The 25,183-nt window shown below is 38.3% G+C and overlaps 1 protein-coding gene across 1 annotated transcript; it reads left to right on the top strand.

Annotated features, from left to right (window-relative positions):
- The first annotated feature begins 23,171 nt into the window (after window positions 1–23,171).
- LOC132527838 (calmodulin-1-like) lies at window positions 23,172–24,239 on the top strand. The gene has a single exon (XM_060163877.1). It carries the CDS (start codon window positions 23,227–23,229, stop codon window positions 23,674–23,676), a length of 450 nt encoding a protein of 149 aa, XP_060019860.1. The 5' UTR covers window positions 23,172–23,226; the 3' UTR covers window positions 23,677–24,239.
- The last annotated feature ends 944 nt before the right edge of the window (window positions 24,240–25,183 follow it).

The raw sequence follows: 25,183 nt of genomic DNA, 5'->3' as shown, positions 1-25,183 counted from the left end.
TGGGCCCAGCTGCTCCATGGCATGTGGGATCTTCCCGGACGGGAGCACGAACCAGTGTCCCCTGCATTGGCAGGTGGACTCTCAACCACTGCGCCACCAGGGAAGCCCAAATTTATTTATTTATTTATGCTTGCATTGGGTCTTCGTTGCTGCTCGCGGGCTTTTTTCTAGGCTTCATGGCATGTGGGATCCTCCCGGACCAGGGATCGAACCCGTGACCCCTGCATTAGCAGGTGGATTCTTAACCACTGCGCCACCATGGAAGCCCCATAGGTATTTTTTGATTTCCTCTTTGATTTCTTCAGTGATCTCTTGGTTATTTAGTAACGTATTGTTTAACCTCCATGTGTTTGTTTTTCCCCGTAATTCATTTCTAATCTCATAGCATTGTGGTTAGAAAAGATGCTTGATATGATTTCAGTTTTCTTAAATTTACTGAGACTTGATTTGTGACCCAATATGTGATCTATCCTGGAGAATGTTCTGTGCGCACTTGAGAAGAAAGTGTAATCTGCTGTTTTTGGATGGAACATCCTATAAATATCAATTAAATCTGTCTTGTCTATTGTGTCATTTAAAGCTTCTCTTTCCTTATTTATCTTCATTTTGGATGATTTGTCCATTGGTGTAAGTGAGGTGTTAAAGTCCCCCACTAGTGTGTTACTGTTGATTTCCTCTTTTATGGCTGTTAGCAGTTGCCTTATGTATTGCGGTGCTCCTATGTTGGGTGCATATATATTTATAATTGTTATATCTTCTTCTTGGATTGATCACTTGATCATTATGTAGTGTCCTTCCTTGTCCCTTGTAACACTCTTTATTTTAAAGTCTATTTTATCTGATATGAGTATTGCTTCTCCAGCTTTCCTTTGATTTCCATTTGCATGGAATATCTTTTCCATCCCCTCACTTTCAGTCTGTATGTGTCCCTATGTCTGAAGTGGTTCTCTTGTAGACAACATATATATGGGTCTTGTTTTTGTATCCATTCAGCAAGCCTGTGTCTTTTGGTTGGAGCATTTAATCCATTCACGTTTAAGGTAATTATCGATATGTATGTTCCTATGACCATTTTCTTATTTGTGTTAGGTTTGTTTTTGTAGGTCCTTTTCTTCTCTTGTGTTTCCCACTTATAGAAGTTCCTGTAGCATTTGTTGTAGAGCTGGTTTGGTGGTGCTGAATTCTCTTAGATTTTGCTTTTCTGTAAAGCTTTTGATTTCTCCATCGAATCTGAATGAGATCCTTGCCAGGTAGAGTAATCTTGGTTGTAGGTTCTTCCCTTTCATCCCTTTTAAGTATATCATGTCACTCCCTTGTGGCTTGTAGAGTTTCTGATGTGAAATTAGGTGTTCATCTTATGGGAGTTCCCTTGTATGTTATTTGTTGTTTTTCCCTTGTTGCTTTCAATAAGTTTTCAATGTCTTTAATTTTTGCCAGTTTGATTACTATGTGTCTCAGCCTGTTTCTCCTTGGTTTTATCCTGTATGGGACTCTCTGCTCTTCCTGGACTTGGGTGGCTATTTCCTTTCCTGTGTTAGGGAAGTGTTCGACTATAATCTCTTCAAATATTTTCTCTGGTCCTTTCTGTCTCTCTTCTCCTTCTGGGACCCCTATAATGCGAATGTTGTTGCGTTTAATGTTGCCCCAGTGGTATCTTAGGCTGTCTTCATTTCTTTTCATTCTTTTTTCTTTATTCTGTTCCGCAGCAGTGAATTCCACCATTCTGTCTTCCAGGTCACTTATCCATTCTTCTGCCTCAGTTATTCTGCTATTGATTGTTTCTAGTGTAGTTTGCATTTCAGTTATTGTATTGTTCATCTCTGTTTGTTTGTTCTTTAATTCTTTTAGGTTTTCATTAAACATTTCTTGCATCTTCTCTATCTTTGCCTCCATTTTTTTCCAAGGTCCTGGATCATCTTCACTATAATTATTCTGAATTCTTTTTCTGGAAGGTTGCCTATCTCCACTTCATCTAGTTTTTTTTCCTGGGGGTTTAACTTGTTCCTTCATCTGGTACATAGCCCTCTGCCTTTTCATCTTGTCTCTCTTTCTGTGAATGTGGTTTTTGTTCCACAGGGTGCAGGATTGTAGTTCTTCTTGCTTCCGCTGTGTGCCCTCTGGTGGATAAGGCTATCTAAGTAGCTTGTGCTAGTTTCCTGATGGGAGGGACTGGTGGTGGGTAGAGCTAGCTGTTGCTCTGGTTGGCAGAGCTCAGTAAAACTTTAATGTGCTTGTCTGCTATTGGGTGGGGCTGGGTTCCCTCCCTGTTGGTTGTTTGGCCTGAGGCAACCCAACACTAGAGCCTGCCTGGACTCTTTGATGGGGCTGATGGCGGACTCTGGGAGGGCTCACGCCATGGAGTACTTCCCATAACTTCTGCTGCCAGTGTCCTTGTCCTCACGGTGAGCCACAGCCACCCCCTGCCTCTGCAGGAGACCCCCCCAACACTAGTAGGTAGGTCTGGTTCAGTCTCCTCTGGGGTCACTGCTCCTTCCCCTGGGTCCCAATGCACACACTACTTTGTGTGTGCCCTCCAAGAGTGGAGTCTCTGTTTCCCCCAGTCCTGTCGAAGTCCTCTAATCAAATCCCTCTAGCCTTCAAAATCTGATTCTCTAGGAATTCCTCCTCCCATTGCCGGACCCTCAGGTTGGGAAGCCTGATGTGGGGCTCAGAACCTTCACTCCATTGGGTGGACTTTTGTGGTATAGTTCTCCAGTTTGTGAGTCACCCACCCAGCAGTTATGGGATTTGATTTTATTGTGATTGCACCCCTCCTACCATCTCATTGTGGCTTCTCCTTTGTCTGTGGTTGTGGCGTATCCTTTTTGGTGAGTTCCAGTGTCTTCCTGTCGATGATTGTTCAGCAGTTAGTTGTGATTGTGGTGTTCTGGCAAGAGGGAGTCCTGATCCCTTACTTGAAACACCTATCTTTCCAAAGATTATGACAAGAAGAAGGGTCAAATAAATAATAACGTTTTTTCACTTTAATGATAGCTTAGAAACTCCACTTCCTTTTGCACCACCCTGGTCTCGCAGCTCCCGCCCCTGCTCCTCGGACCTATTTATTTTTTTAATACATCTTATTTGGAGTATAGTTGCTTTACAATGCTATGTTAGTTTCTGTTGTACAACAAAGTGAATCAGCCGTATGCATACATATATCCCCACATCCCCTCCCTCTTGAGCCTCCCTCCCACTCTCCCTGTCCCACCCCTCTAGGTCTTTGCAAAGCACCGAGCTGATATCCCTGTGCTATGTGGCTGCCTCCCACTAGCTATCTATTTTACATTTGGTAGTGTATATATGTCCATGCCACTCTCTCACTTCATCCCAGCTTACCCTTCCCCCTCCCCGTGTCCTCAAGTCCATTCTCCATGTCTACATTTTTACTCCTGCCCAGCCACTAGGTTCATCAGTACCTTTTGTTTTTTGTTTTTTAGATTCCATATATATGTGTTATAGCATACGATATTTGTTTTTCTCTTTCTGACTTACTTCACTCCGTATGACAGACTCTAGGTCTATCCACCTCACTACAAATAACTCAATTTAGTTTCTTTTTATGGCTGAGTAATATTCCATTTTATATGTGTGCTACATCTTCTTTATCCATTCATCCGTCAGTGGACATTTAGGTTGCTTCCATGTCCTGGCTATTATAAATAGTGCTGCAGTGAACATTGTGGTACATGTCTCTTTTTGAATTATGGTTTTCTCAGGGTATGTGCCCAATAGTGGGATTGCTGGGTCATATGGTAGTTCTAATTTTAGTTTTTTAAGGAAACTCCATACTCTTGTCCATAGTGGTTGTATCAATTTACATTCCCACCAACAGTGTAGGAGGATTCCCTTTGCACCACACGCTTTCCAGCATTTATTGTTTCTAGATACTTTGATGGTGGCCATTCTGACCGGTGTGAGGTGATACCTCATTGTAGTTTTGATTTGCATTTCTCTAATAATTAGTGATACTGAGCATCTTTTCACGTGCCTCTTGGCTATCTGTATGTCTTCTTTTGTGAAATGTCTATTTAGGTCTTCCACCCACTTTTTAATTGGGTTGTTTGTTTTTGGATATTGATCTCCATGAGCTGTTTGTATATTTTGGAGATTAATCATTTAGATTTATAACTAGAACCAATATATACTTATGGACGACTTGTAAATATGAAAAATAATGATTTTGACTGTGTATCCTAAATATAGAAAATACCTAATGAATATATTTAAAAGTAATTTTAATCTTCATAGCAATGATGTGGCCCAGGGTTAATTTTAGCAAGGAGAAAATTAGACAATGAGTTATATACAAAGAGTATTGAAGAAATTGTAGAATATCCATTTTTCCTTTAAGATCGGTATACTTTTAATCAGCTTGTGTTAGCATAGGAGACAGAGACCAAAAAAAAGCAAAGAATAATTATCAAAAGTATATATACCTAGTCTTTAAATTTCAACTGGATTAAGAAAAATTGTATTCCTCTAGTAATTTCCCAAATGGCAACTCCAGAAGTTTTTGGAAAATCCCAGTGTATTATAGGCACAGTTATTTTTCAGAGTAAATTAAATCTAGAAACCTTGGCTTATTAAACCCAGACTTTTCAGATTTTGTAACCTGTTATTTTACTCATTTTTTGGAGCAGGGGAAGTAGAAAGACTCTCATACCAAAATTCACCGAAATTTCTTGACCAGCTAAACTGGTATTGAAAGTAAAATCATGCATTTTTAGAAGTATTTATTTTTAATCTTTAAAAAACCATTTCAATGGAACTTTACTATTATTTAAAGAAGAAAAAATCAGTATGATTTTTGGCATTATTTTCAAATTTGGATTTATGAAACTGTTTAGCAATGCTGTGAAACAAATTCTTTTTTCTGTATTTTTTTGAAAAATATCTTTTAAATAATGAATCAAAAATTTTTTGGCTGGAATTTGTTACTATAATTCCATAAAAGGACATCAGTTGATCATGCTTTTCTTCTGAGGTTGGGGAAAATTTACCTCTTCTACTTCATACTCCTGTGATAGGAGCATTTAACATTTAAATGCTCTTTTAACTGATCTGGCATATTACAGGTTACAGGGTATGAGAGGAAAATTAAGTTTACATATATACCATATATATAGCAGATTTTCATTAATAATACATATTTATTTCAAAAGTAATGGTAATAGTAAGTAATAATAAGGAATCGATGATCAGACAAGAGTATGTTAACCATGAAACAATCTCAAAATGATTTTTTGGTAAATAATATGGTTTGACGTATGAGAAGTGGTATGTGTTGAAACATGAAATTCTTCAAGCATTCTTTGATGATGATAGCATTCCTTAGGAATTTTTAAAAAATATTTTATGTACACCGAAAATACCAGTTTCATATTTTATCACTGTTAGAAAAAAAGGCTTTCCAGTAGTTTTCCTTTCGGTTGTAATTTTTTCCAGGGGCAGAAACTGTGACAGATTATCCTTTTCCACAAAAGTGAAGCTAGTCCACCATTCTGTGTTCAATCAAAGGTACAGTTCATCTGTAAAGTGTTGTCATTGTGTGTTTCATGTAGAGAAAGAAACTAATATGTCATAAATGTGCTGCAGTTATTTTCCATTCTTGTTTCAGCAGCAATAAAAGGAGAGAGAGTTACACATTTATTTACTTGTCAGGCTGGACAAAATTCTTCAGAAAGAAAAATTATATGCTACCTTAACCACTTCAGCAATTTTTGCAATGTAAAAGGAAAAAAAAGATTGATTTCCGTTTAGCCAGTTTTTTTTTGTTGTTCTGTGGGTAACACTATTTTTTTTTCCTAGACATTTCTCTCACTCAAAATTAAGGGGTTATTTTAGAACCATTTTACAGTGTTTCTTGAAAAGCTAAAGTTCTCTAGGAGACTGTCTGTTCTGTACTTGAATATGTAAGTACTAACCATGTCTGAAGGTATTGAGATAATAGATACATTCTGTTTACGTGCTTTGTAGTGAGTTATTGTTCTTAAGCCTGTAAGATGCAGCTACAAAGAAGATGTAAATGGAGAATTCACTCAGTAAGCCAGAAAGAGTGTTACCAAACTAGACCTTTGGGTCCACTTGCCCACACACAGTAAACCCAAGCTCTTGTGAGGGAAAGTGCAGCCTTTATTGAAAGGCCAAGTAAGGACCTGAACTCTCCCATGGATTTCAGGGAAGGGTTTTTAAAGGCAAGATGAGGGAGATAGTTGCAGGGTGCCTGGTAAGCTCTTGCATAATTTTCTGATTGGTTGATGGTGAGTTAACAGGATGGTGTCAAGGGATTAACATCATCAGTCCTCAGGCCCCAGCTGGTCTGGGACCTACGTGCTTATAGACATCGTGCAGTTAGTTTCTTTTGTCTAGTGGGGGTTTTAGTATATGCAAAACAACTCAAGAGTATATGTCAGATGCTGTTATCCATGTCCTTCAGGGAGGAACTAAAGATTCTGTGACTGTACATTGTTACCATTTCTCCTGGTCCAACTACTATTTTTTGTTACTACGTGTTCACATTCTTTCAACCATTAATTCTTGAGCCAGCCTTTTATGACTCAGTGGAGGCCTGGGGGAATAAAGATTTTCTACAAACAAGAGGCAGGCAGAGGACATGTGGCCGGGGTCGGGGTGGTGGGGACGTTTGTCCTGGGAAGGCCCCATAAGGTCCTGCTCAGTTATAAGAGGAAAGAGAATTCTCTTTTTAGGCATTTATTAAGTATAACACTGTGTTCACTTTTTAAAATCTAATAATTGGCATCATTTGGAGAATAATACACTAATTCTAGAGGCAGAACAAAGAAAAGGTACATTGCCTCCCTTTTAAAATATTTACTTCTCTGATTAAGTAAAATCCAAAGAAAAACAAAATGTAGATATGGGATACAATATCTTTCATAACCAGCAGTGGTGATAAGACTTTCCAAAGAAGGATTCATCTAGTTCAGTGAAGCTCCATGAGCCTATGAGGAAGAGCCCTTTTCTGCAACTTGCATTTTTAGATATTTTCAACATCCTATGGAGTGTGGGTTCCTGGTGTTATCATATGTCAGGCCTTATTAATCAGATCATTTTATACAGATTGCCATCTGCAAACACATCTGTAAGTGGGTCAACGTTGTTCTGATTAAATTACCATGACTATTTTTCTTTCTATGTCTTTCCTTTTTAAACATGGGATGTGAAGACTCAGATTCATACTAGTGTAACATTTATCATCCACATGTGCCAATTTTCTTCTTTGAGGCAAAGCATGACAAATCATTTAAGTGTTCACATTAGTAGTGCTAATCCTCTATGTCAGGAGTAGTCAAACTATGATCTGTCGGCCAAATGAAGGCTGCAGTTTATTTTTCTATAGCCTGTAGGCTAAGAATTGTTTTTACATTTTTACAAGGTTGTTACCCCCCCAAAAAAGAATCTGTGATGGCGACCTTATGCCATGCAAAGCGTAAAATATTTGCTATTTACTATCTGGCCATTTAAGAAAAAAAAATTGGCAGACCCCTGTTATATCTGAAGGCATTTATATATGCAAACATACAAAATGTTCCTCTTTTGTTAAATCTCTCATTTTCAGCTCTTACATTTTTTCCTTAGTCTTGCAGCCTATTACCCTTCTTTTGTTTCATATGCCATAGACACTAGAGAAGAGTGTGTTGTTGCTCATGTGTGTAATCAAATGAATTTAAATACAATTAACAGGGCTTCCCTGGTGGCACAGTGGTTGAGAGTCCGCCTGCAGATGCAGGGGACACGGGTTCGTGTCCCGGTCCGGGAAGATCCCACATGCCGGAGCGGCTGGGTCCGTGAGCCATGGCCGCTGAGCCTGCGCATCCGGAGCCTGTGCTCTGCAACAGGAGAGGCCACAACAGTGAGAGGCCCGCATATCGCAAAAAAAACCCCAAAAAACAAAAAAACAATCCTTTGTTTTTCACCCCTCTAGTGATGTAGTTAATTTAGTAATATTTGATTTATTTCATTCGTTTTACCCAGAAAATATTAATAAACTATATATGTGTACAGCAAATAAGGTACAACCCCTGACCTCACATGCTTATAGTTTGTGAAGACAGAAAATTAAATAGGCATCACAATCCCTTATCATAATATTCAGTACTGCTACCTAACGTAGAGCAGGTCATAGTAGAGAGACAAAATCAAATGGTGAATACTGTGGAAGGCATTTGGAGAACTTGAACTCTGCATTCTGAAGGCCTACTTGAAATTGTCCAAATGTAGGAGAATATAGGGAGAGGAAGTTTATGTAAGGTTCCAGGGTTGTAGAGAAATGGTCCATTCTAGAGTGAAAATGATACAGTGCATGATTGGAAAGCTGGATATTTATAACCAAATTTCTAGCTTCATAGCGCCATAAACAGGGACACTGTGATTGTCCCAATATTTTCAAGAAAAAGTAAATAATTTTCTAGTAGTTGTAGCCTATTATTGACTTAAAAAAAAAGAAAAGAGAAAGATGGTGACAAAACATATATTTTCATGACAGCAAATCATTAGACCTTTTGAGATACCTGTCTAACTAGAAAGCAGTTTTTCCATTAGAAAATAAAGCTCACTGGCAGTGTCATTTTGGACTTATAAGCAGTGTCAGTTTTCTCCTCTTATGGAGTAAATGGTCAGCCATGCAGGTGTTATCAGCAGTAACGAGGCACTTCAGACTAGGGGACGTAGAGACTGAAGAGTGGGGTTTCATTTTATTTTTTCCAGTACATACAATTTTATTAACTTGAAAATTAAAGCTAAGTAGTTGGTTTCACATTGCTTACTCTTAGCTGTGCTGTAGCCATTAGCCAAATATGACTATTAAAATTCAATTAACTTAAACTGATTTGAAAACTCAGTTTCTTAGTCACACCAGCCACACTTCAGATGGTCAACAGCTACATGTGGCTAGTGGCTACTGTATTGGGCAATGAAGATTTGGACATTTCCATCATCATAGAGTGTTATCTTGGAAAGGACTGGCAGTTGCATTAATTACAGTAAAGTCATTTCTGTTAAGTTCTCTAAATAGATGTTATTTGTCATATACCCATTCAGACAAGTTTTTCTTTTGTTATTGTACTTAAAGGGTTCAATCTTTGAATTTCAGTTCTTTTTGTCTTAGCTAGATATGAATTCCTTCAAAGTTTTCTTCTTCACATGGGATCCACACCATACAAAGCATTTGCAACCATATTTACTTCTCAATACTTAGATTTTAAATGTTTTCGTTGAAGTTAACATAAAGAAAACATATGAAGTTAACATAAAGAAAACATATGAAGTTAACATAAAGAAAAGCGCCTATAGCTCAGTAAATCATCTCAAAGTGAACCCATACATGGACCCTAACTAAAGTCAAGAAACAGAATATCCTTTGCTATAATTGTATTTATTGAGTAATTAATGTTTTTGAAAGAGTAAATTTTTAGGTTCTTTCTGTTTTTTTTATGTGATTAAATTTAAAGTTTCACTGAGTAAATTTTGGTTTATTCAAGAAATATTTAGACAGTTTTTTAATTATCAGTTTTTCTCTCATTTTCTTCCTTCATGATGCTCGTAATGTTGGCCTCCTTTGTTAATTATATTAATTCTCACTTCCTTAGCCATAGTTTAGAGATGGGTATGGAGCTGAGGGGAGTGTAGACAAAGGCCAAATAATAAAATATTGAAGTTATCATATTCTACAGTTTAATTCTTTGACTGTTGGTTTTTACTAGCATTCCGTATTCTGAAAATCTGAACCACACATCTAAATGATAAAACCACACACTAAGTGAGAATGGCCAAGATATATTATTAAGTTTTTTAGAGTAACCTTTTCTTTGAAGTATAATAGTCATGCAGAAATGTAATCCAACATCAGAGACGTTGCATGTCATTAAAAATATTCTTCCACAATTTAAAAAGCTGCAAGGTATTCCATCCCACAGATGTACCATGATTTAGCTTTCTAACTCCTGTTGCAGGTTTCTGGCTTTTTACCTAGTCGTCTTACCCTTCTTTCCATAATTCTGCAAAAATGAATTTATCTGTGTTTAATATCTTTGTGCCAATTTCCAATTTTTCCTTAGAATAAAATTCCTAGAGGTGGAATTTCTGAGTCAAAAGGCATGTGCATTTTTTGTTTGCTTGTTTGTTTTTTGCGATACACGGGCCTCTCACTGTTGTGGCCTCTCCTGTTGCGGAGCACAGGCTCTGGACGCGCAGGCTCAGCGGCCATGGCTCACGGGCCCAGCCGCTACGCGGCATGTGGGATCTTCCTGGACCGGGGCACGAACCCGTGGCCCCTGCATCGGCAGGCGGACTCTCAACCACTGTGCCACCAGGGAAGCCCAGGCGTGTGCATTTTTAAAAATAAAATTTAAAAAATTTTAGAATAGTTTTAGGCTTACAGAAATGTTACAGAGGTACTATGAGTAGTTCCTATATACCCCATACCCAGTTTGCCTGATTATTAACATCTCATTAGTATAACACATTTGTCACAATAAATGAACCAAAACTGAGACATTAATATTATCTAAAGTGCATACTTAATTCACATTTCTTTAATTTTTACCTCATGTCCTTTTTCTGTCCCAGGATGCCACCCAGGACACCACATTACATTTAGTTTTCATGACCCCTTAGGCTCCTCTTGGCTGTGCAGTGTTCTCAGACTTTCCTTGTCTTTGATGACCTTGACAATTTGAGGAATATTGGTCAGGCATTCTATAGGATATCCCTCAGTTGGGGTTTATCTGATTTTTTTTTAATGGAGATTTAAATGACATATAACGTATTATTTTTAGATGTATAACATAATGATTTGATATATGTATATATTGCAAAATGATTACCACTAAGTTTAGTTAACATCCGTCACCACACATTGTTACAAATTTTTTTTCTTCTGATGACAGCTTTTAAGATCTACTCTCTTAACAACTTTCTAATATACAATATAGTATTGTTAGCAGTAGTTACCATGTTGTCCTTTACATACCCAAACTCAATCTTAATAATTGGAATTTTGTACCTTTAGACCCCCTTCACCTGTTGCCCCCTCCCCATTCTGATATCTGGCAACTATCAATCTGTTCTTTCTGTTTTTTTTTTTTTGGCGGTACACAGGGCTCTCACCGCCGTGGCCTCTCCCGTTGTGGAGCACAGGCTCCGGACTCACAGGCTCAGCGGCCATGGCTCATGGGCCCAGCCTCTCCGTGGCATGTGGGATCTTCCCGGACCGGGGCACGAACCCGCGTCCCCTGCATCGGCAGGCGGACTCTTAACCACTGCGCCACCAGGGAAGCCCCCTAATAAACCATATCTAAAATAAAATTTCACTGAATCAGTTTGAGAAGTAGGCCAGTCTTCATTTTAGGTGTTTAACAGCAATGGTAGTTTGATAATTTGAGTGAAAATTAATTTCCACAGGTATTCATCACAGTTTTACTTACTATAGATGAAGGATTCTTAATTGAGTATTCATAGACACGTAGGATGAGCTTTAAATTATTTGACTCCCTGAAATAGTATGCAAATCCTGAGGTTGTGTATATATTGGAATGGTCCATACCTTGATCATATAGATTAATTTAATTAATTTCTGAATTTGTTCTTCCTTCTCTATCCCTGCCACCACTTCCCTAATTCAGGGCTTCATCATGTCTTACACAAATTGGTTTGTTGTACTTGGGCGCGGGGGGACATGGCTTGTCCCACTAAAGTCTTCTTTTATATAACCATTAAAGAGCTCTAGCAGCTATGGAAAATACATGGTAAAGATGAATATAAGCATTAATTTGATTATCTTGTCAATTCCCTGTAGTGGTTCGCGTCTGAACTATAACTGGTGAACAAGTTTTGCTGTCATCTGCTCCAGGTGGAAAAATTCATCCTTTGTCTCTCTTTACTTTGAACTCAGTGTTTTCCAGCTCTTTGGCATGTTCTTTCTTATCCCTGACCCCCTAGATGTCTCTATTAATACTATATAATTTGACTAAGGCATTCCCTTCTTTTCTTCAGGAATCCTTCACAGGCTGTTAGTTTGCTTCATGCCTCTCTAACTCATACCTGGGAATATCCCTATCATTATAATTACCATAGCATGTGTGTGCAACTTTAGTGTGTGTGTATATCATGTTTCACTTGACATTGATCTTCTTGAAAGTAGGGCCTATGTTATTAATTTTTATATTCCTGGAGTCAGGCACAAGACCTGGGACACCAAATGTGCTCAATAAATATATGGCAAATGAGTGAATGAATGACTGAATGAAGATGGATTTTCAGGTCTGCTCATTAATTTAAAATAATGAATTTCAACTAGAACTTGTTCTTATAATATACACATTAAAGTCCTGATAATTTTAATTCTAATAATATGACTTCTGAAATTATAATACATTTAACTTGGTGAACTTTTTATGGTAAGAACATGCAAGTCTCACAGTCATATGTGTCTGGACCCCTTTACACCAGCATTTGAAGAGATCAGAAAGGTCATCATTTCACAACTGAGGAATGGGTGGGGGGTGTTAAATTCAGTGGGTAGGTGTGAAGCAGCATGGTATTATATCACCCCAATTTACCAGTACTGTATATCGGAATCAAAGACATTGGACCGCTTTGATCCTTACATTTCCCCTCTTTAAAGTGAAATGATGATGACCAGTTCACAGAGAACTCCTTTCATCGTTTTGGTATATTCCCTACCACACTTTCTCCGATGTAGTTTTTTGTTTGAATTAATGGGGAAGAAAAGGAAAGGAAAGTAAGAGAGAGAAAAAAAGGAGAGAATAAGTTAAAACTACAAAACTTATAAAAGTAGTAGAATCTAATATTTATTGTTATCTTTTACTGTTTGTGCTTTTTAAGTGTGGTATTTGGCGACTACATAGTGTTCCTTAATGAGAATGCACCATATGTGTTTAACAGCATCCCCATTTTGGGACAGTAGGAAAGTTTCCATTTTTAGCCACGTACGTGTAATACGGCCTTGAGGGTGGAGCTTTGCCTGTATGTTTGGAATCACTGCCATACTGTTGGCTCTGAGGGATGGAAGGCTCTCCTGTAGATACTCCAAAACTCTGCACCTGTGTGCCTTGCTGCAGCAGTGTGTCGGTCCCTCTTCACCAGCAACTCTCTGACAGTCCATTACAGTTGAGAGTAGCCATCTTTCAAGAGAATGGAAACTGTCTCATCCCCCTTCATACACTACTTGGACCTTCTTCTTCTGCTCATGAGGCACTTTGGAGAACTTGACTCTCTCTTGATCCCTTCAGAGGGATCCAGTGTGTGTGGTGGCATTTCTGACATCTGAGAGGGAAACAGCTGTATTTGAAAATATGAAGTTAGTAGATGAGCAAGATGCTCTTTGGGAAAGAAGAACGAATGTTTTCTTTGAGAAGTTGAGCAGTCACTGTAACGTACAGTAGACGATTCATGTCTCTGTGTAAATTGAATTGTGATTATCTTTCCCATACACTCAAAGCCTTATTTATTTTGAGTACATTATATAGATGCTGCTATCCACAGGATGCAGAGAGGATGCTATGTAATGTGTCAGCCTCGACACTGCAATAGAAAGAACTCATTTGCTTACCGTGTTATACATATTGGTCTGCATTTCCCCAGGCTGTGAATTACTCCCTTCCAGGGAATTTCTACCTTGGAAGGATCATTAGCTCTTTGAGTGTACCAGCAAACCAGGTAGCAGATTCACCTTTTGTGAACTAAAATTCTAAATCCAGAAAAGACGATGAGAGTTCTGAAGTCCACCTCCCTATCTTTGTAAGAGGATCATCTCAGTAAGGAATGATTAAGGTTGTGATTTTTAAGGAGGCATTCCTAGATTCAATTCCTTCCTCCATAAGGTTTAAAATTCCTCTATGCCCCAGTTTTCTCATAGGTAAATAATATCTACCATATAGTTTATTATGAGGATTAAATGATAGATAGAACTTAGATACTAATAAGAACTCAATAGGGAATTCCCTGGCAGTCCAGTGGTTAGGACTCTGTGCTTCTACTGCAAGGGCCACAGGTTCAATCCCTGGTCTGGGAACTAAGATCCCGCATGCTGTGTGGTGTGGCCAAAAAAAAACCAAAAAAACAAACCCACAAACTCAATAAAAGCTAGCTATCATATTATTAGTCTTATTATTATTGTCATTATTAATTTGATGAGCTTCAGAAAAAATTGTGCACCTGTCTTCATGCCATTGAGACCTGACTGTCCCTCTAAAACCTGATACTCTCTGAAATAATAACCAACCCCAGGTAAACCCAGTCAGTGGAGAAGAATTACGGCCATTTTCTTTTTTTTTTTTTTAACTTTAAAAAAAGAGCATTACAGATAACCCCAGTTGTACAGATTTTTTCTTGTGTCATTCCAGTTAAGCTCTTAGGAGCACAGAGTTTTAGGTCTCTAGTCTTTTAAAGTAGTAAATTGTTTAAGCAAGAAAATAGCTGCATTGATAGGATCCTGATTAGCTTATTGGCATTTGGCTTTGTGGATGCAAATGCTGAGCAAAGATTTAGGATGCAAAGATTTAGGAAAGCGGTGTTTAAGACCAGCTCTGCCTCTTAGCGTTGTGACTGTGGACTACTCAGTGCCTCTACTTTTCAGATTCTTATCCAAATTATGGGACTTGGTAATCTCTGAGATACCTAGAAGAGCTAATATCCTGTGATTGAGTCAGAAAGGAATCATGCATTAAAGAATGGGGAATGAATTCTGCTCCCAGTTCCTCAGGTAAACTATTATCATGGTATAATAAATTGTTGGGAAAATTATTCTAATTTTACTTGCCTTTGGATAGATACAGCCATTGACGCATTTCAGGTGAGAATAGGTTGTCTGGACAGCACCACAAAACCACTGCTGGGCTGGATTAAGTTCCTGACATAACAAGCTGATATAAAAGGTTATCAGAAGTGAGTTAGCCACACAGAGAATTGGCAGGTGTAGCCACTATCAGCAAAGCTTTGTTTGTCAACAGTGTTCCTAAAGGACTCACCTTCTCAGCAATGCCACTGTCCCTGCAAAGTCATTCTCTCTGTAGCTTTGAGAAACTCACTTCTTGGTACAGCCAAACCTTTTCTATACAATGTGTCTGCCATCTTTTGAGAAGAGCAGCTTACACCATAACGTGCCATGTTCATTTCTGTGACTTCATAGTATTTGGCACTTTCTGGGTCTTGAAACAAACACAGTGTCAGCAAACTCATTTCTTCATCCAGGAGGAAAGGGCCAAGTTGTTGTTGCCCAGTTGTTGCTGGTGGACGGAGGCTCTGTTTCCAGGTTTTCAGGGTCCTGGTATACCTGTGTTTACCTTGGAAACTAAGACATGCTGGGGTTTTTTGTTTTTATTTTTGTTTTTTTATCAGGGGTATAGTTGCTTTACAATGTTGTGCTAGCTCCTGCGGCACAGTGAAGTGAACCCGCCACATGTATACACATATTCCCCTCCCTTTTGGATTTCCCTCCCATCCAGGTCACCACAGAGCACCAAGTAGAGTTCCCCTTGCTATACAGCAGATCCTCACTAGTTTTCTATTTCATGCTGGCTTTATCTCAGAAATCACTCTTATCCCTGTACCTCTTGGTTCACCTGTGAGTGAAGACTAGAAGCTTCTTTTTATCTGACCTCTTGTTTAAAGAAGAAGAGTATTTTGATGTTCTATTGACACACTGATTACGGTGGAGTAGTGTCTGACTCAGCAATTAGGGTTTAGTCAGCACTTACGGCAAAAACCATGTATAGTAAAAAAAATGCCTTTAGAAATCCGTTAAGTTTGACATAAAGTGCAGCGTAAATAGATTTGTGTACAATTCTATGAAGTAAAATACATATGTGAAAAATGCATATATTTAAACTAGAACCACACTGCACACACTGCAAGCTGATTACTCTGAGAGAGGTTCCCAGGGACCGACACCCCTTGTAGGCACAGTTAATTTGTGTCTCCCTGTTCACTACCCTCCTGGTTATATTTAGTGCATGGAAGGGCAGGCAGACTCACTCAGGCTACTTAAATTCCTGTTCCTCTCCTTCTCTCTTTATCTCCCTAGATGTGTACAATTAGAATATTATAAGCTAAATACCCAAATGATGTGGCTCCTCTACAGCTAGGGTTAGCTCTATATTCATAGAGAGGAAAGATGATTTAAAAGATGTTTCAGTAATAGGCTGCTGCAGAGAATCAGTTTAAATTACTTTTTTTTTTTTTTGCGGTACGCGGGCCTCTCACTGTTGTGGCCTCTCCCGCTGCGGAGCACAGGCTCCGGACGCGCAGGCTCAGCGGCCATGGCTCACGGGCCCAGCCGCTCCGCGGCATGTGGGATCTTCCCGGACCGGGGCATGAACCCGTGTCCCCTGCATCAGCAGGCGGACTCTCAACCACTGCGCCACCAGGGAAGCCCTAAATTACTTTTTGATGCATCAAAGAACACTTACTGAGCACCTGTGTTACGGACTCAGTGTTTTGTGTGCCCCCTCGAAATGCATATATTGAAACCCTAACCCCCAGTGTGATGGTTGGAGGGCCTTTGGGATGTAGCTAGGTTTAGGGTGATGCCCTCATGATGAGATTCGTGTCCTCATAAGAAGAGACAGGAGAGTCAACTCCCTCCCCACAAGCACACACGGAGGAAAGGCTATGTACGCACAAGCTGGAAGGAGGCCCTCTGTAGCCAGGAATCAGCTCTCACCAGACACTGAATCTGCTGGCACTTTGATCTTGGACTTTGCAGCCTTCAGAACTGTGAGAAATAAATGTCTGTTGTTTAAGACACCTGGCCTGTGGCATTTTGTTATGGCAGCCTGAGCTGACTAAAACAACTTACTGTCCTCTTGATCTAGATTTTTTAAATCAGGGAAAGGATGCCGTTGCCTGCTTGTGAATGTAAACGTGATACATAATAGAGATGACATTACACATCACTGAAGAAAAAAATGGACTGGTAAATAACTAACCTGGAAGTACTATGTTATCCATATAGAAAAAAAAATCTATACCATTCAAATATAAAAAAAAAATCTGTTGCATTTAGGTTAAATACCTAATTATGTAAATAAAATATTAAAATTAAAAAAAATGTAAGATGATTTCTTATAAACTTAAAATAAGAATGAGTTTCTTTAATGAAATGTAAAATTCGAACCTTGAATAAAAGAGTTGACATATTGATCCACATAAAAATATCCTGTTCAATAAAAATCACTATAAACAGCCAAGTCACAAACTGGGAGTAGATGTTTGCAACACATGTAAACAATGTAGGATCAATATTTCATAGTTATAAAGAATTTCTATAAATTAGCAGGACAGTAACTAATAGGAAAATGGACAAGTGAGGATCGAAGCAGGCAATTTCTAGAAGGGACCGTACTGGACTGATGGGTAAAGAATTGATAAGATGTTCAACTTCACTAGAAATTGGTGAAATATATGAGAAACAACGAGATCTAGGAAATCGTTAAAATATTTTAAATTCTTACAATACCAAATGTTGGTAAGGGTGTTTAGAAAGGGACATTTTTAGACCCTATTGTCTTTTGCATAGCTTGATAAGCCTAATTTGCAGAACAATTGTGTAGTATCTAGTAAGTAAAATTGTACCCATTTTTAACCTAGCAGTTCTGTTACTAGCTGTGACTTTAGAAAAATTCCCTAGTATATGAGCAGGGAAACATATACAGACTTAATTATGGAATCATTTGCATTAAAAAATTAAATACAGTACGTAATGTTTATTACAAGGTCTTTCTTTTACTTGTTCTTTCATGTATTTATTTATTCAGTTTACATGGTCTATACATAAAATCACTTTAAAACCTCTAAATTATCTCATGTCCATTAAATGGAAACAATAATGCTAGGCCTATTTAAATTACAAGAAAAAATGACTCTATACCAAGACAGTGTTTTAAAAAAACAAGGTCAAAGAAAATAGTCTTGGGGGAGGGGCATTCCTGAGCTGGTGGCTGGATCCCGGGAGCTGCTGGGCGAAAGAAAGAAAAAGATGCTTTCAGACAGGAGTGGTTTGATTAGAGCCCAGTGACACAGCTAAAGGGAATTAATCATAATTACATGTCTCAACATAGTAAATCTCAAATGCAGTGTCGAGAGAAAAAAAAAGCATATGCCATGGCAAAAAGACAAAAAGACTAACAGCATTTATCGGGTGTTATTCTATGTTGAGCATGTTGTAAATACAGTTTATATAAAGTTTAAAGTAACAGGGAAAATATTGCAAATATTGTTTAGGGAGAAATATTTTGTAAAAGAATAATATGGACAGTAATGATAATCACCAAAGTCATTAGAGGGAGTGCCTGGGAAAGGGCTGGTGGGGGGAGGACGTGGGAGATTGAGCAGCAGTTCACAGAAAGCTTTAGCTATATCTCTATATCTGTGAAGATCTCGTCCATTAAAAACAAAAATTTTGAGGCAAATTTGGCAAACTGAATCTGTGTTGTGGTGAATATACATTACTTTTTCCCCTAGGTAACTTTTAGTCTATTTGAAATATTCTAAATGTTTAGAAATTTTAAAATTGCCATTGCAGTTATTTTTTCAGTGTGTTTAACTTAGCAGCTTTGTGAAATGTATGGCAACACAGGGTAAATTGCCCTATACTTAATATCTCCAGTGGTAACAAGGCATAATTTAGAAATTTCACCTAGAATTCACTTCTGTAAACTCTGCAGTAACGAAGTAGTTAAGTTCAGGACTTCTATATTGATCAGCACTGCTTTGAATAGAATTCAGAGATTAGTGCTAGAGGAATACACACCTGTGGGAAGGCAGAGTGAACTAAGAGGACTCAGATCACTTATGGATTCACTGCATATTTACATTTTTGTATGTTTACAGTGGAAAAAAGTTAAGTTGCACAATGAAAGCATTAAGAAATATGCTTAAAACTTTCTGCTCAACAAAAACTGCTATAAACAAATTTAGTCAACTCACACACTGATTTTAAAATCAGTAAATCTGAAGACATTGCCTCCATTTTCTTGAGTTTAGTTAGGACACTTCTGGCTGCTTAATATGAATTTTCAGATTTAAATTGGAGTAAAGAGAATGAATGAAGAATATGTATAAAAAATTAATAGGTATCTTTAAAATTTTTTCTATTAGTTTTCTTTGGTTACATTTAGATATCATGCCAAAAAAAAGCAAATACTAAGAATGGAAAACAAAGATTTTTCAGCTGAGAAGATTTATGACTTTATTATCAAATATGTAGTCAGTCATTCAAGCAACAGTTAGTTATTGAGTATCTGCTCTGTGCCAGGTACAGTTCGAAGTGCTGAGGAAGGAGCAGAGAACAAAGTAAATGAGAAACCCCTGCCCTCATTTTATTTATGCTCGAAGGAGGAGGGGGTAGAACTTACTTTCTCATCATCTAGTGCCCGTATACAAGGACACCTACTAAATGGTAATTGAGAATCTTTGTGGTTTTGGGAAGGAAAGGGGTGGGGGTGTGCACTGAATGGGATTTCTTGGATAACAGTAATTACAGAAGGAAAACACGCACTGGCTTCTCCTATTATATAAATGAGAACGTTTATAGTAATTTTCTGAGAATGGCATTCTCAAATGTTTTAAGTGCAGAAGGAGAATAAATGGTCGAGTCTGCTTTTCAGCTGTGCTATGACTGCCTGTTTTACTCTTTTTCCTTCCCAGCTCTACTGAGCTTATTACTTAATTGATGGGTTTTTCGTTTTCTTTTTTTTTCCCTGAAAATTATTGTCTTTATTCAGTAAGGAGTTCAAGTGAAATGTAAAGTACTCTTTTATTCAACTAGCTCTTTACTTTCTTGTTAAGACCTTCTGTGTGTGTCAGGCACAGTCCCAGGCTCTGTGTGTTCAGAAATGCACAGCTCGTCCTCCAGGGGGTCTGTGGTCTGACAGGCCAAATGCCAGTGCCAGTTGTCGTGCAGCATGGCAGGTGATCTTAAGGAGGGATAGACATAGTTCTGAGTGAGCAGTCCTGCCTGAGGTTCAGAAGCTGTGTAGCTGGAAGTTACACAGCTTCAAAATGAGTGATTTGGTTTGCCAGATGTGAAGTGTGAGGTGGGCTTCCCAGCAACTTCACAACCCCGTGACTCCCATCAGTCACTCAGTGCATTCATTGCCTCAACATGCCGTAGCTTCTGTATGTCATTCATTTGGTCATTCATTTATCCGTTGATTTATGCCATCAAATTTAGTATATGTATTATACTCCTTTTGTGGGCCATTTGCTGAGCAGTAGTGAAATGTGTAAGAAAGATGCTGCATTTACCTTCATTTTATATGTCAACACCAATGGCTAGAGTTATTGGCATGTAAGCATTCTAATCCAAAGATTTTTGAATTCAAAATATTGGGTTGGCCAGAAAGTTCCTTTGGGTTTTTCGTAACATCCACGGAAAAACCCGAAGGAACTTTTGGCCAACCCAGCGTGTGAGTTATTATAGTCAGATGGGTAACATGATTTGGTTTTGAATAGAAGTACTTAGTTATATTCTACAGTGAACAAGAGCATTTAGAGGTTATATAATGCGTCTGATCATAGTATCGAACCTGATCAGAAAAACAAAGAAAACAGAATTCTTCTGGAGCTTGCTTTATATACTTGTTTCCACACAATCCAAATAATTCCCATTCACTACAATTCTGGGAGAACACAAGAGCACACAGCAATTTTAGGTAGGTTATCTTGTTGGTTCTGACAGCATCCCTATGGATCATGAATATAGACTCCATGACTTGTCCAGAAACATAGGACTAGTATGTGGTAGAACTCTAACTTGATTCTAGTGTTCACTTCACCATGCCCATGAGAAAACTCTGAAATTCCTACATGCCTCTCATACTTTTTTTTTCTTCTGATATATCTTTTTATAGTTTTAAAGTAACTTTTTTTACCGTACTTAGATTTCCTTTAACAAGAAGGCAAATATTTTTTTTAAGTAAAGTGAGTAAAACAGTGGGGTAATGTAGCTACCAATATAAAAATGTTTACATTTTTAAAATATGGTAGATTTAGGGAACTGTGAACATAGCCATTTGTGTGTGTGTGTGTGTGTGTGTGTGTATATATAGAAATATAGCTTCAATAAATTAGATTTAATCACAAATACAAAATTATATTTTTAAACATATTGATATTTCACTTCATCATATGATATAACCACGTGCTGAAGATGAATTTGGAATTTCAAAGACACACGCAAAAGTATAATCCATCAATGGTCCTCATTCTTCTTGGTGAATCCTTCCCTTTTAGGATATTTCTTTTCACTGAAATGACTGGACATAAGGCATGTCAATGCAAAACATAAGTGAAGAATTTAGAGAAGCTAACTTTTACCAGGGGAATAGATGGGAAGTAGAGATTAAGGAAGCAGGGAGCCATTGAAAAATGTTGGGTGGAATTGAGAGGGGCTTAATGTAGCTTAAGGGAGATGGGCTTTCAAGAGAGCTCCGAAGTCGGACGAGTGGAAACAAGAAAGTGATAGAGAGCTATAAGGAAGGGTCAGCAACTGTTTAGTAACTGTGTGCCTCTGCAAGACCCCAGTGTCTGGTGTTGTGGACTCAGTGGATTTCTCAAGATTCTTGAGGTCTGGAAAAACGTTCTCGTCGGGTGAGAAGAAAAGAAGATCTAAAAAAGATAAAGCAAGTCTGAGAGGTGGAGTAGAAATTGAAATTTAGGACTATTGTTGTCAGTGGCACACTATGAGCAACTTTTAAAAGGCTTGTTAGGGTAAAAATGCACTTTTTGGCTTTTTAAGAAAGCATACTATGAAGAAAGAAATAATTGATCATATACTCAGAGCTAAGCATAACTATTGGCTTGCTGTCCCTACCATAACAACCAAAAATTGAGGGGAAGGGAGAGCAAAGATGCTGATCTTGTGAGCTTCAGATTGCCACAGCAGCCAGCAAACAACGATTGGACCGTGGCTCAGTATTTCAAGCAAACAGTCTTGACTGTTTTACCAGCATAGTCCCAGGATCTTCACTTTAAGCCAATGTTCTTTGCCCTAAGAGAGCGTCACGGAAAGCATTTGTTTCTTTGTGACTGAAGAACAATTAATTTAGTTCAACTCACTTTGTTGAGCATGTACTATGTGAAAAAAACGTACCTAGTCCATAAATCCTAGTTCTCCACAACCATAACCACTGGAGGCTGCTGTTTCAACACACCAGTAGAGGCAGTGAATCTCTAGAAGCAAAACAATCTAGGCCAAAACAAATTAGTTAAGGATGTCTGAGGGTAAGTGGTCTTTTTTTTAATTGATATAAAATTTATATCCAGTGAAATGCACAGTTGAGTACTCTCTTCCACATGATTTTTTTTCCACCTTGAATTCTGTGAAACCAGTTTGCCCTGGACTTTCTCCTACATCTTTGGCTATTCCAGCCCTGTCTCATCATAGTTACCTATCACTTCACTAAATGTTGATATTCCAATGTCTGACTTCTTTTCTCAGGTTACATATTCTCTTTATACTGTGTTGCTTTCAATAATCTCATCAGCACCATATCTACAAATCTAGACCCTATTTCCCATCTGCTCCATTCGTACATATCAAACAAGCAATGGGACCTCTTTGCTTAGTGGTCCCATAAGAACTTTAAATTTGTCATGTGCAAAAATGAACTTATTGCCTCTCACTACAAACATGCTTTTAATTATGTTTTTATTATTGGCACTAATGAAAACACACTATTCAAAACAATTCAAGCAATCGAGCACTTTTGTGTGATAAGGGATGTGTCAAACATTATAAATCAGGTAACCCTCTTTTGGGAGAACTGATAGTTTAGCCATTTATTCACGCCAAACCTGGCCATCATTCTGGAGGTTTCCTCCTTCCTCATTGCACCCACCCAAAATTTCACCTCTCCCTCGTCATCGTGGTCCTTGCTTCTTCCTCTGGAATCTGTCAAATCTGTTTCTTTCTTCAATCACTGTACTTGTCAAAAATCTTTCTACTTTCTTTCCAGACTTCCACACAGGGGGTATTGTTGCAACAGATTCAGACTCTGTTCCTTAGGCATAGAGGTAACGGAGGGATGAATTCTGATTGGAGATTTACTCATCAACCATGTATTGAGTTTCTGTTAGGCATAAAATAAGTCGATTAAAGTAGCAGAACAGAATTAGTCCGAGTGGAGCGAGCGAGCTGAGTGGTTGTGTAGTCGAGTCCCGGAGACTGGTAGCGCTTGCAGCATGGCTGACCAGCTGACTGAAGAGCAGATGGCAGAATTCAAAGAAGCTTTTTCACTATTTGACAAGGATGGTGATGGAACTATAACAACAAAGGAGTTGGGAACTGTAATGAGGTCTCTTGGGCAGAATCCCACAGAAGCAGAGTTACAGGACATGATTAATGAGGTGGATGCTGATGGTAATGGCACAATTGACTTCCTGGAATTTCTGACAATCATGGCAAGAAAGATGAAAGACAGAGACAGTGAAGAAGAAATTAGAGAAGCATTCCTTGCGTTTGATAAGGGTGGTAATGGCTATATTAGTGCAGCAGAGCTCCGCCATGTGATGACAAACCTTGGAGAGAAGTTAACAGACGAAGAGGTTGATGAAATGATCAGGGAAGCAGATATTGATGGTGATGGTCAAGTAAACTATGAAGAGTTTGTACAAATGATGACAGCAAAGTGAAGACATTGTACAGAATGTGTTAAATTTCTTGTACAAAATTGTTTATTTGCCTTTTCTTTGTTTGTAACTTACCTATAAAAGGATTCCTCCTATTTTCAAAAAAAATATGCATGTATGGTAATTAGGACTTCATTCCTCCATGTTTTCTTCCCTTATCTTACTGTCATTGTCCTGAAACCTTATTTTAGAAAAATTGATCAAGTAACATGTTGCATGTGGCTAACTCTGGATATATCTAATAAGCCCTTCTGCACCTCTAAACTTAGATGAAGTTGGTCAAATGAGGGAACGTCTGGGTGATGCCTTTTTCTTTAAGTAGTTTTCTTTAGGAACTGTCAGCATGTTGTTGTTGAAGTATGGAGTTGTAACTCTGCGTGGACTATGGGCAGTCAACAATATGTACTTAAAAGTTGCACTATTGCAAAACGGGTGTTTTATCCAGGTACTCGTACACTATTTTTTTGTACTGCTGGTCCTGTAACAGAAATATTTTCTTTTATTGTTACTTGCTTTTTAAACTTTGTTTTAGCCACTTAAAGAAAATCTGCTTATGGCACAATTTGCCTCAAATCCATTCCAAGTTGTATATTTGTTTTCCAATAAAAAAATTACAATTAAAAAATAAATAAAGTAGCAGAACATAAATGTAATTGAATAATAAAGTAGATAACTCATTATGGGAATATCTTCTAAATAATGCCTATTTAATCCATAAATTTTTTCTCTTGTCAACTCATTCTATGCTAATCTTCTAAATAGATTTTTATTTGAATACCCACTTCTGATTCACCTTGAATCCTATCTTAGGTTTAGACTCCCCTGAGACTGTTGTTTTCAAGGGTTTATGCTATTTTGGGAGACATTTTCTAGGCTGCCTTTTCCAGCTGCTGTTGTTTTATCTCTGTCATTCTCTGGTGGTACCTGCCTGCCCACAGGCTCAAATTGCTGCACTTGAAAATCTGTTCACCCTACTTAGTGTAAATTAAAGGGGTTGCTTTATTTGGCTTTCAAGCCTACTGCATCACAGAAATCTTAGTTAACAGCAGGGTTTGAGGACACCTAGTTAAATTTCCCAACCAGTGGTGCTGGGATTGCTCTGAGCTCTGACATGCTGTCTTGCTGTTAGCTCACATGACAAAAGAGGCAAAAAATAGCTGAACGATACAGCTGGGAAACACGTAGATCACCCAGCTTTAAAAGGGACTCAAAATAAGTCACATGCTTTCTCTGCTCTTCTCTTTCCCCATTCGTTCATTTCCAGTGTTTCTCATCTCATATCATTATGGACAGTGGTTAGCTTAGTACCTCCCTCTGCACACACTCATGGAAGGGACAGGATTTTTACTCTTTCCCATTGGCGAGAAGGCCTCTGATCCCCTTGTGTCTTCTGCTCCTCACATGCTTTTTACTATTGGAAGAGGAATGAGTAATACCAGTGAGAATGATTCAGTGGTCTGTCTAAAGCGAAAGTTGAGGTCCTCACTCTCTTCTTCCTCCCGCCCCCTCT

The sequence above is a fragment of the Lagenorhynchus albirostris genome, chromosome 10 (genome assembly GCF_949774975.1).
Source record: "Lagenorhynchus albirostris chromosome 10, mLagAlb1.1, whole genome shotgun sequence".
Classification (NCBI taxonomy): Eukaryota; Metazoa; Chordata; class Mammalia; order Artiodactyla; family Delphinidae; genus Lagenorhynchus; species Lagenorhynchus albirostris.
This window is presented reverse-complemented; position numbering and strand designations above follow the sequence as displayed.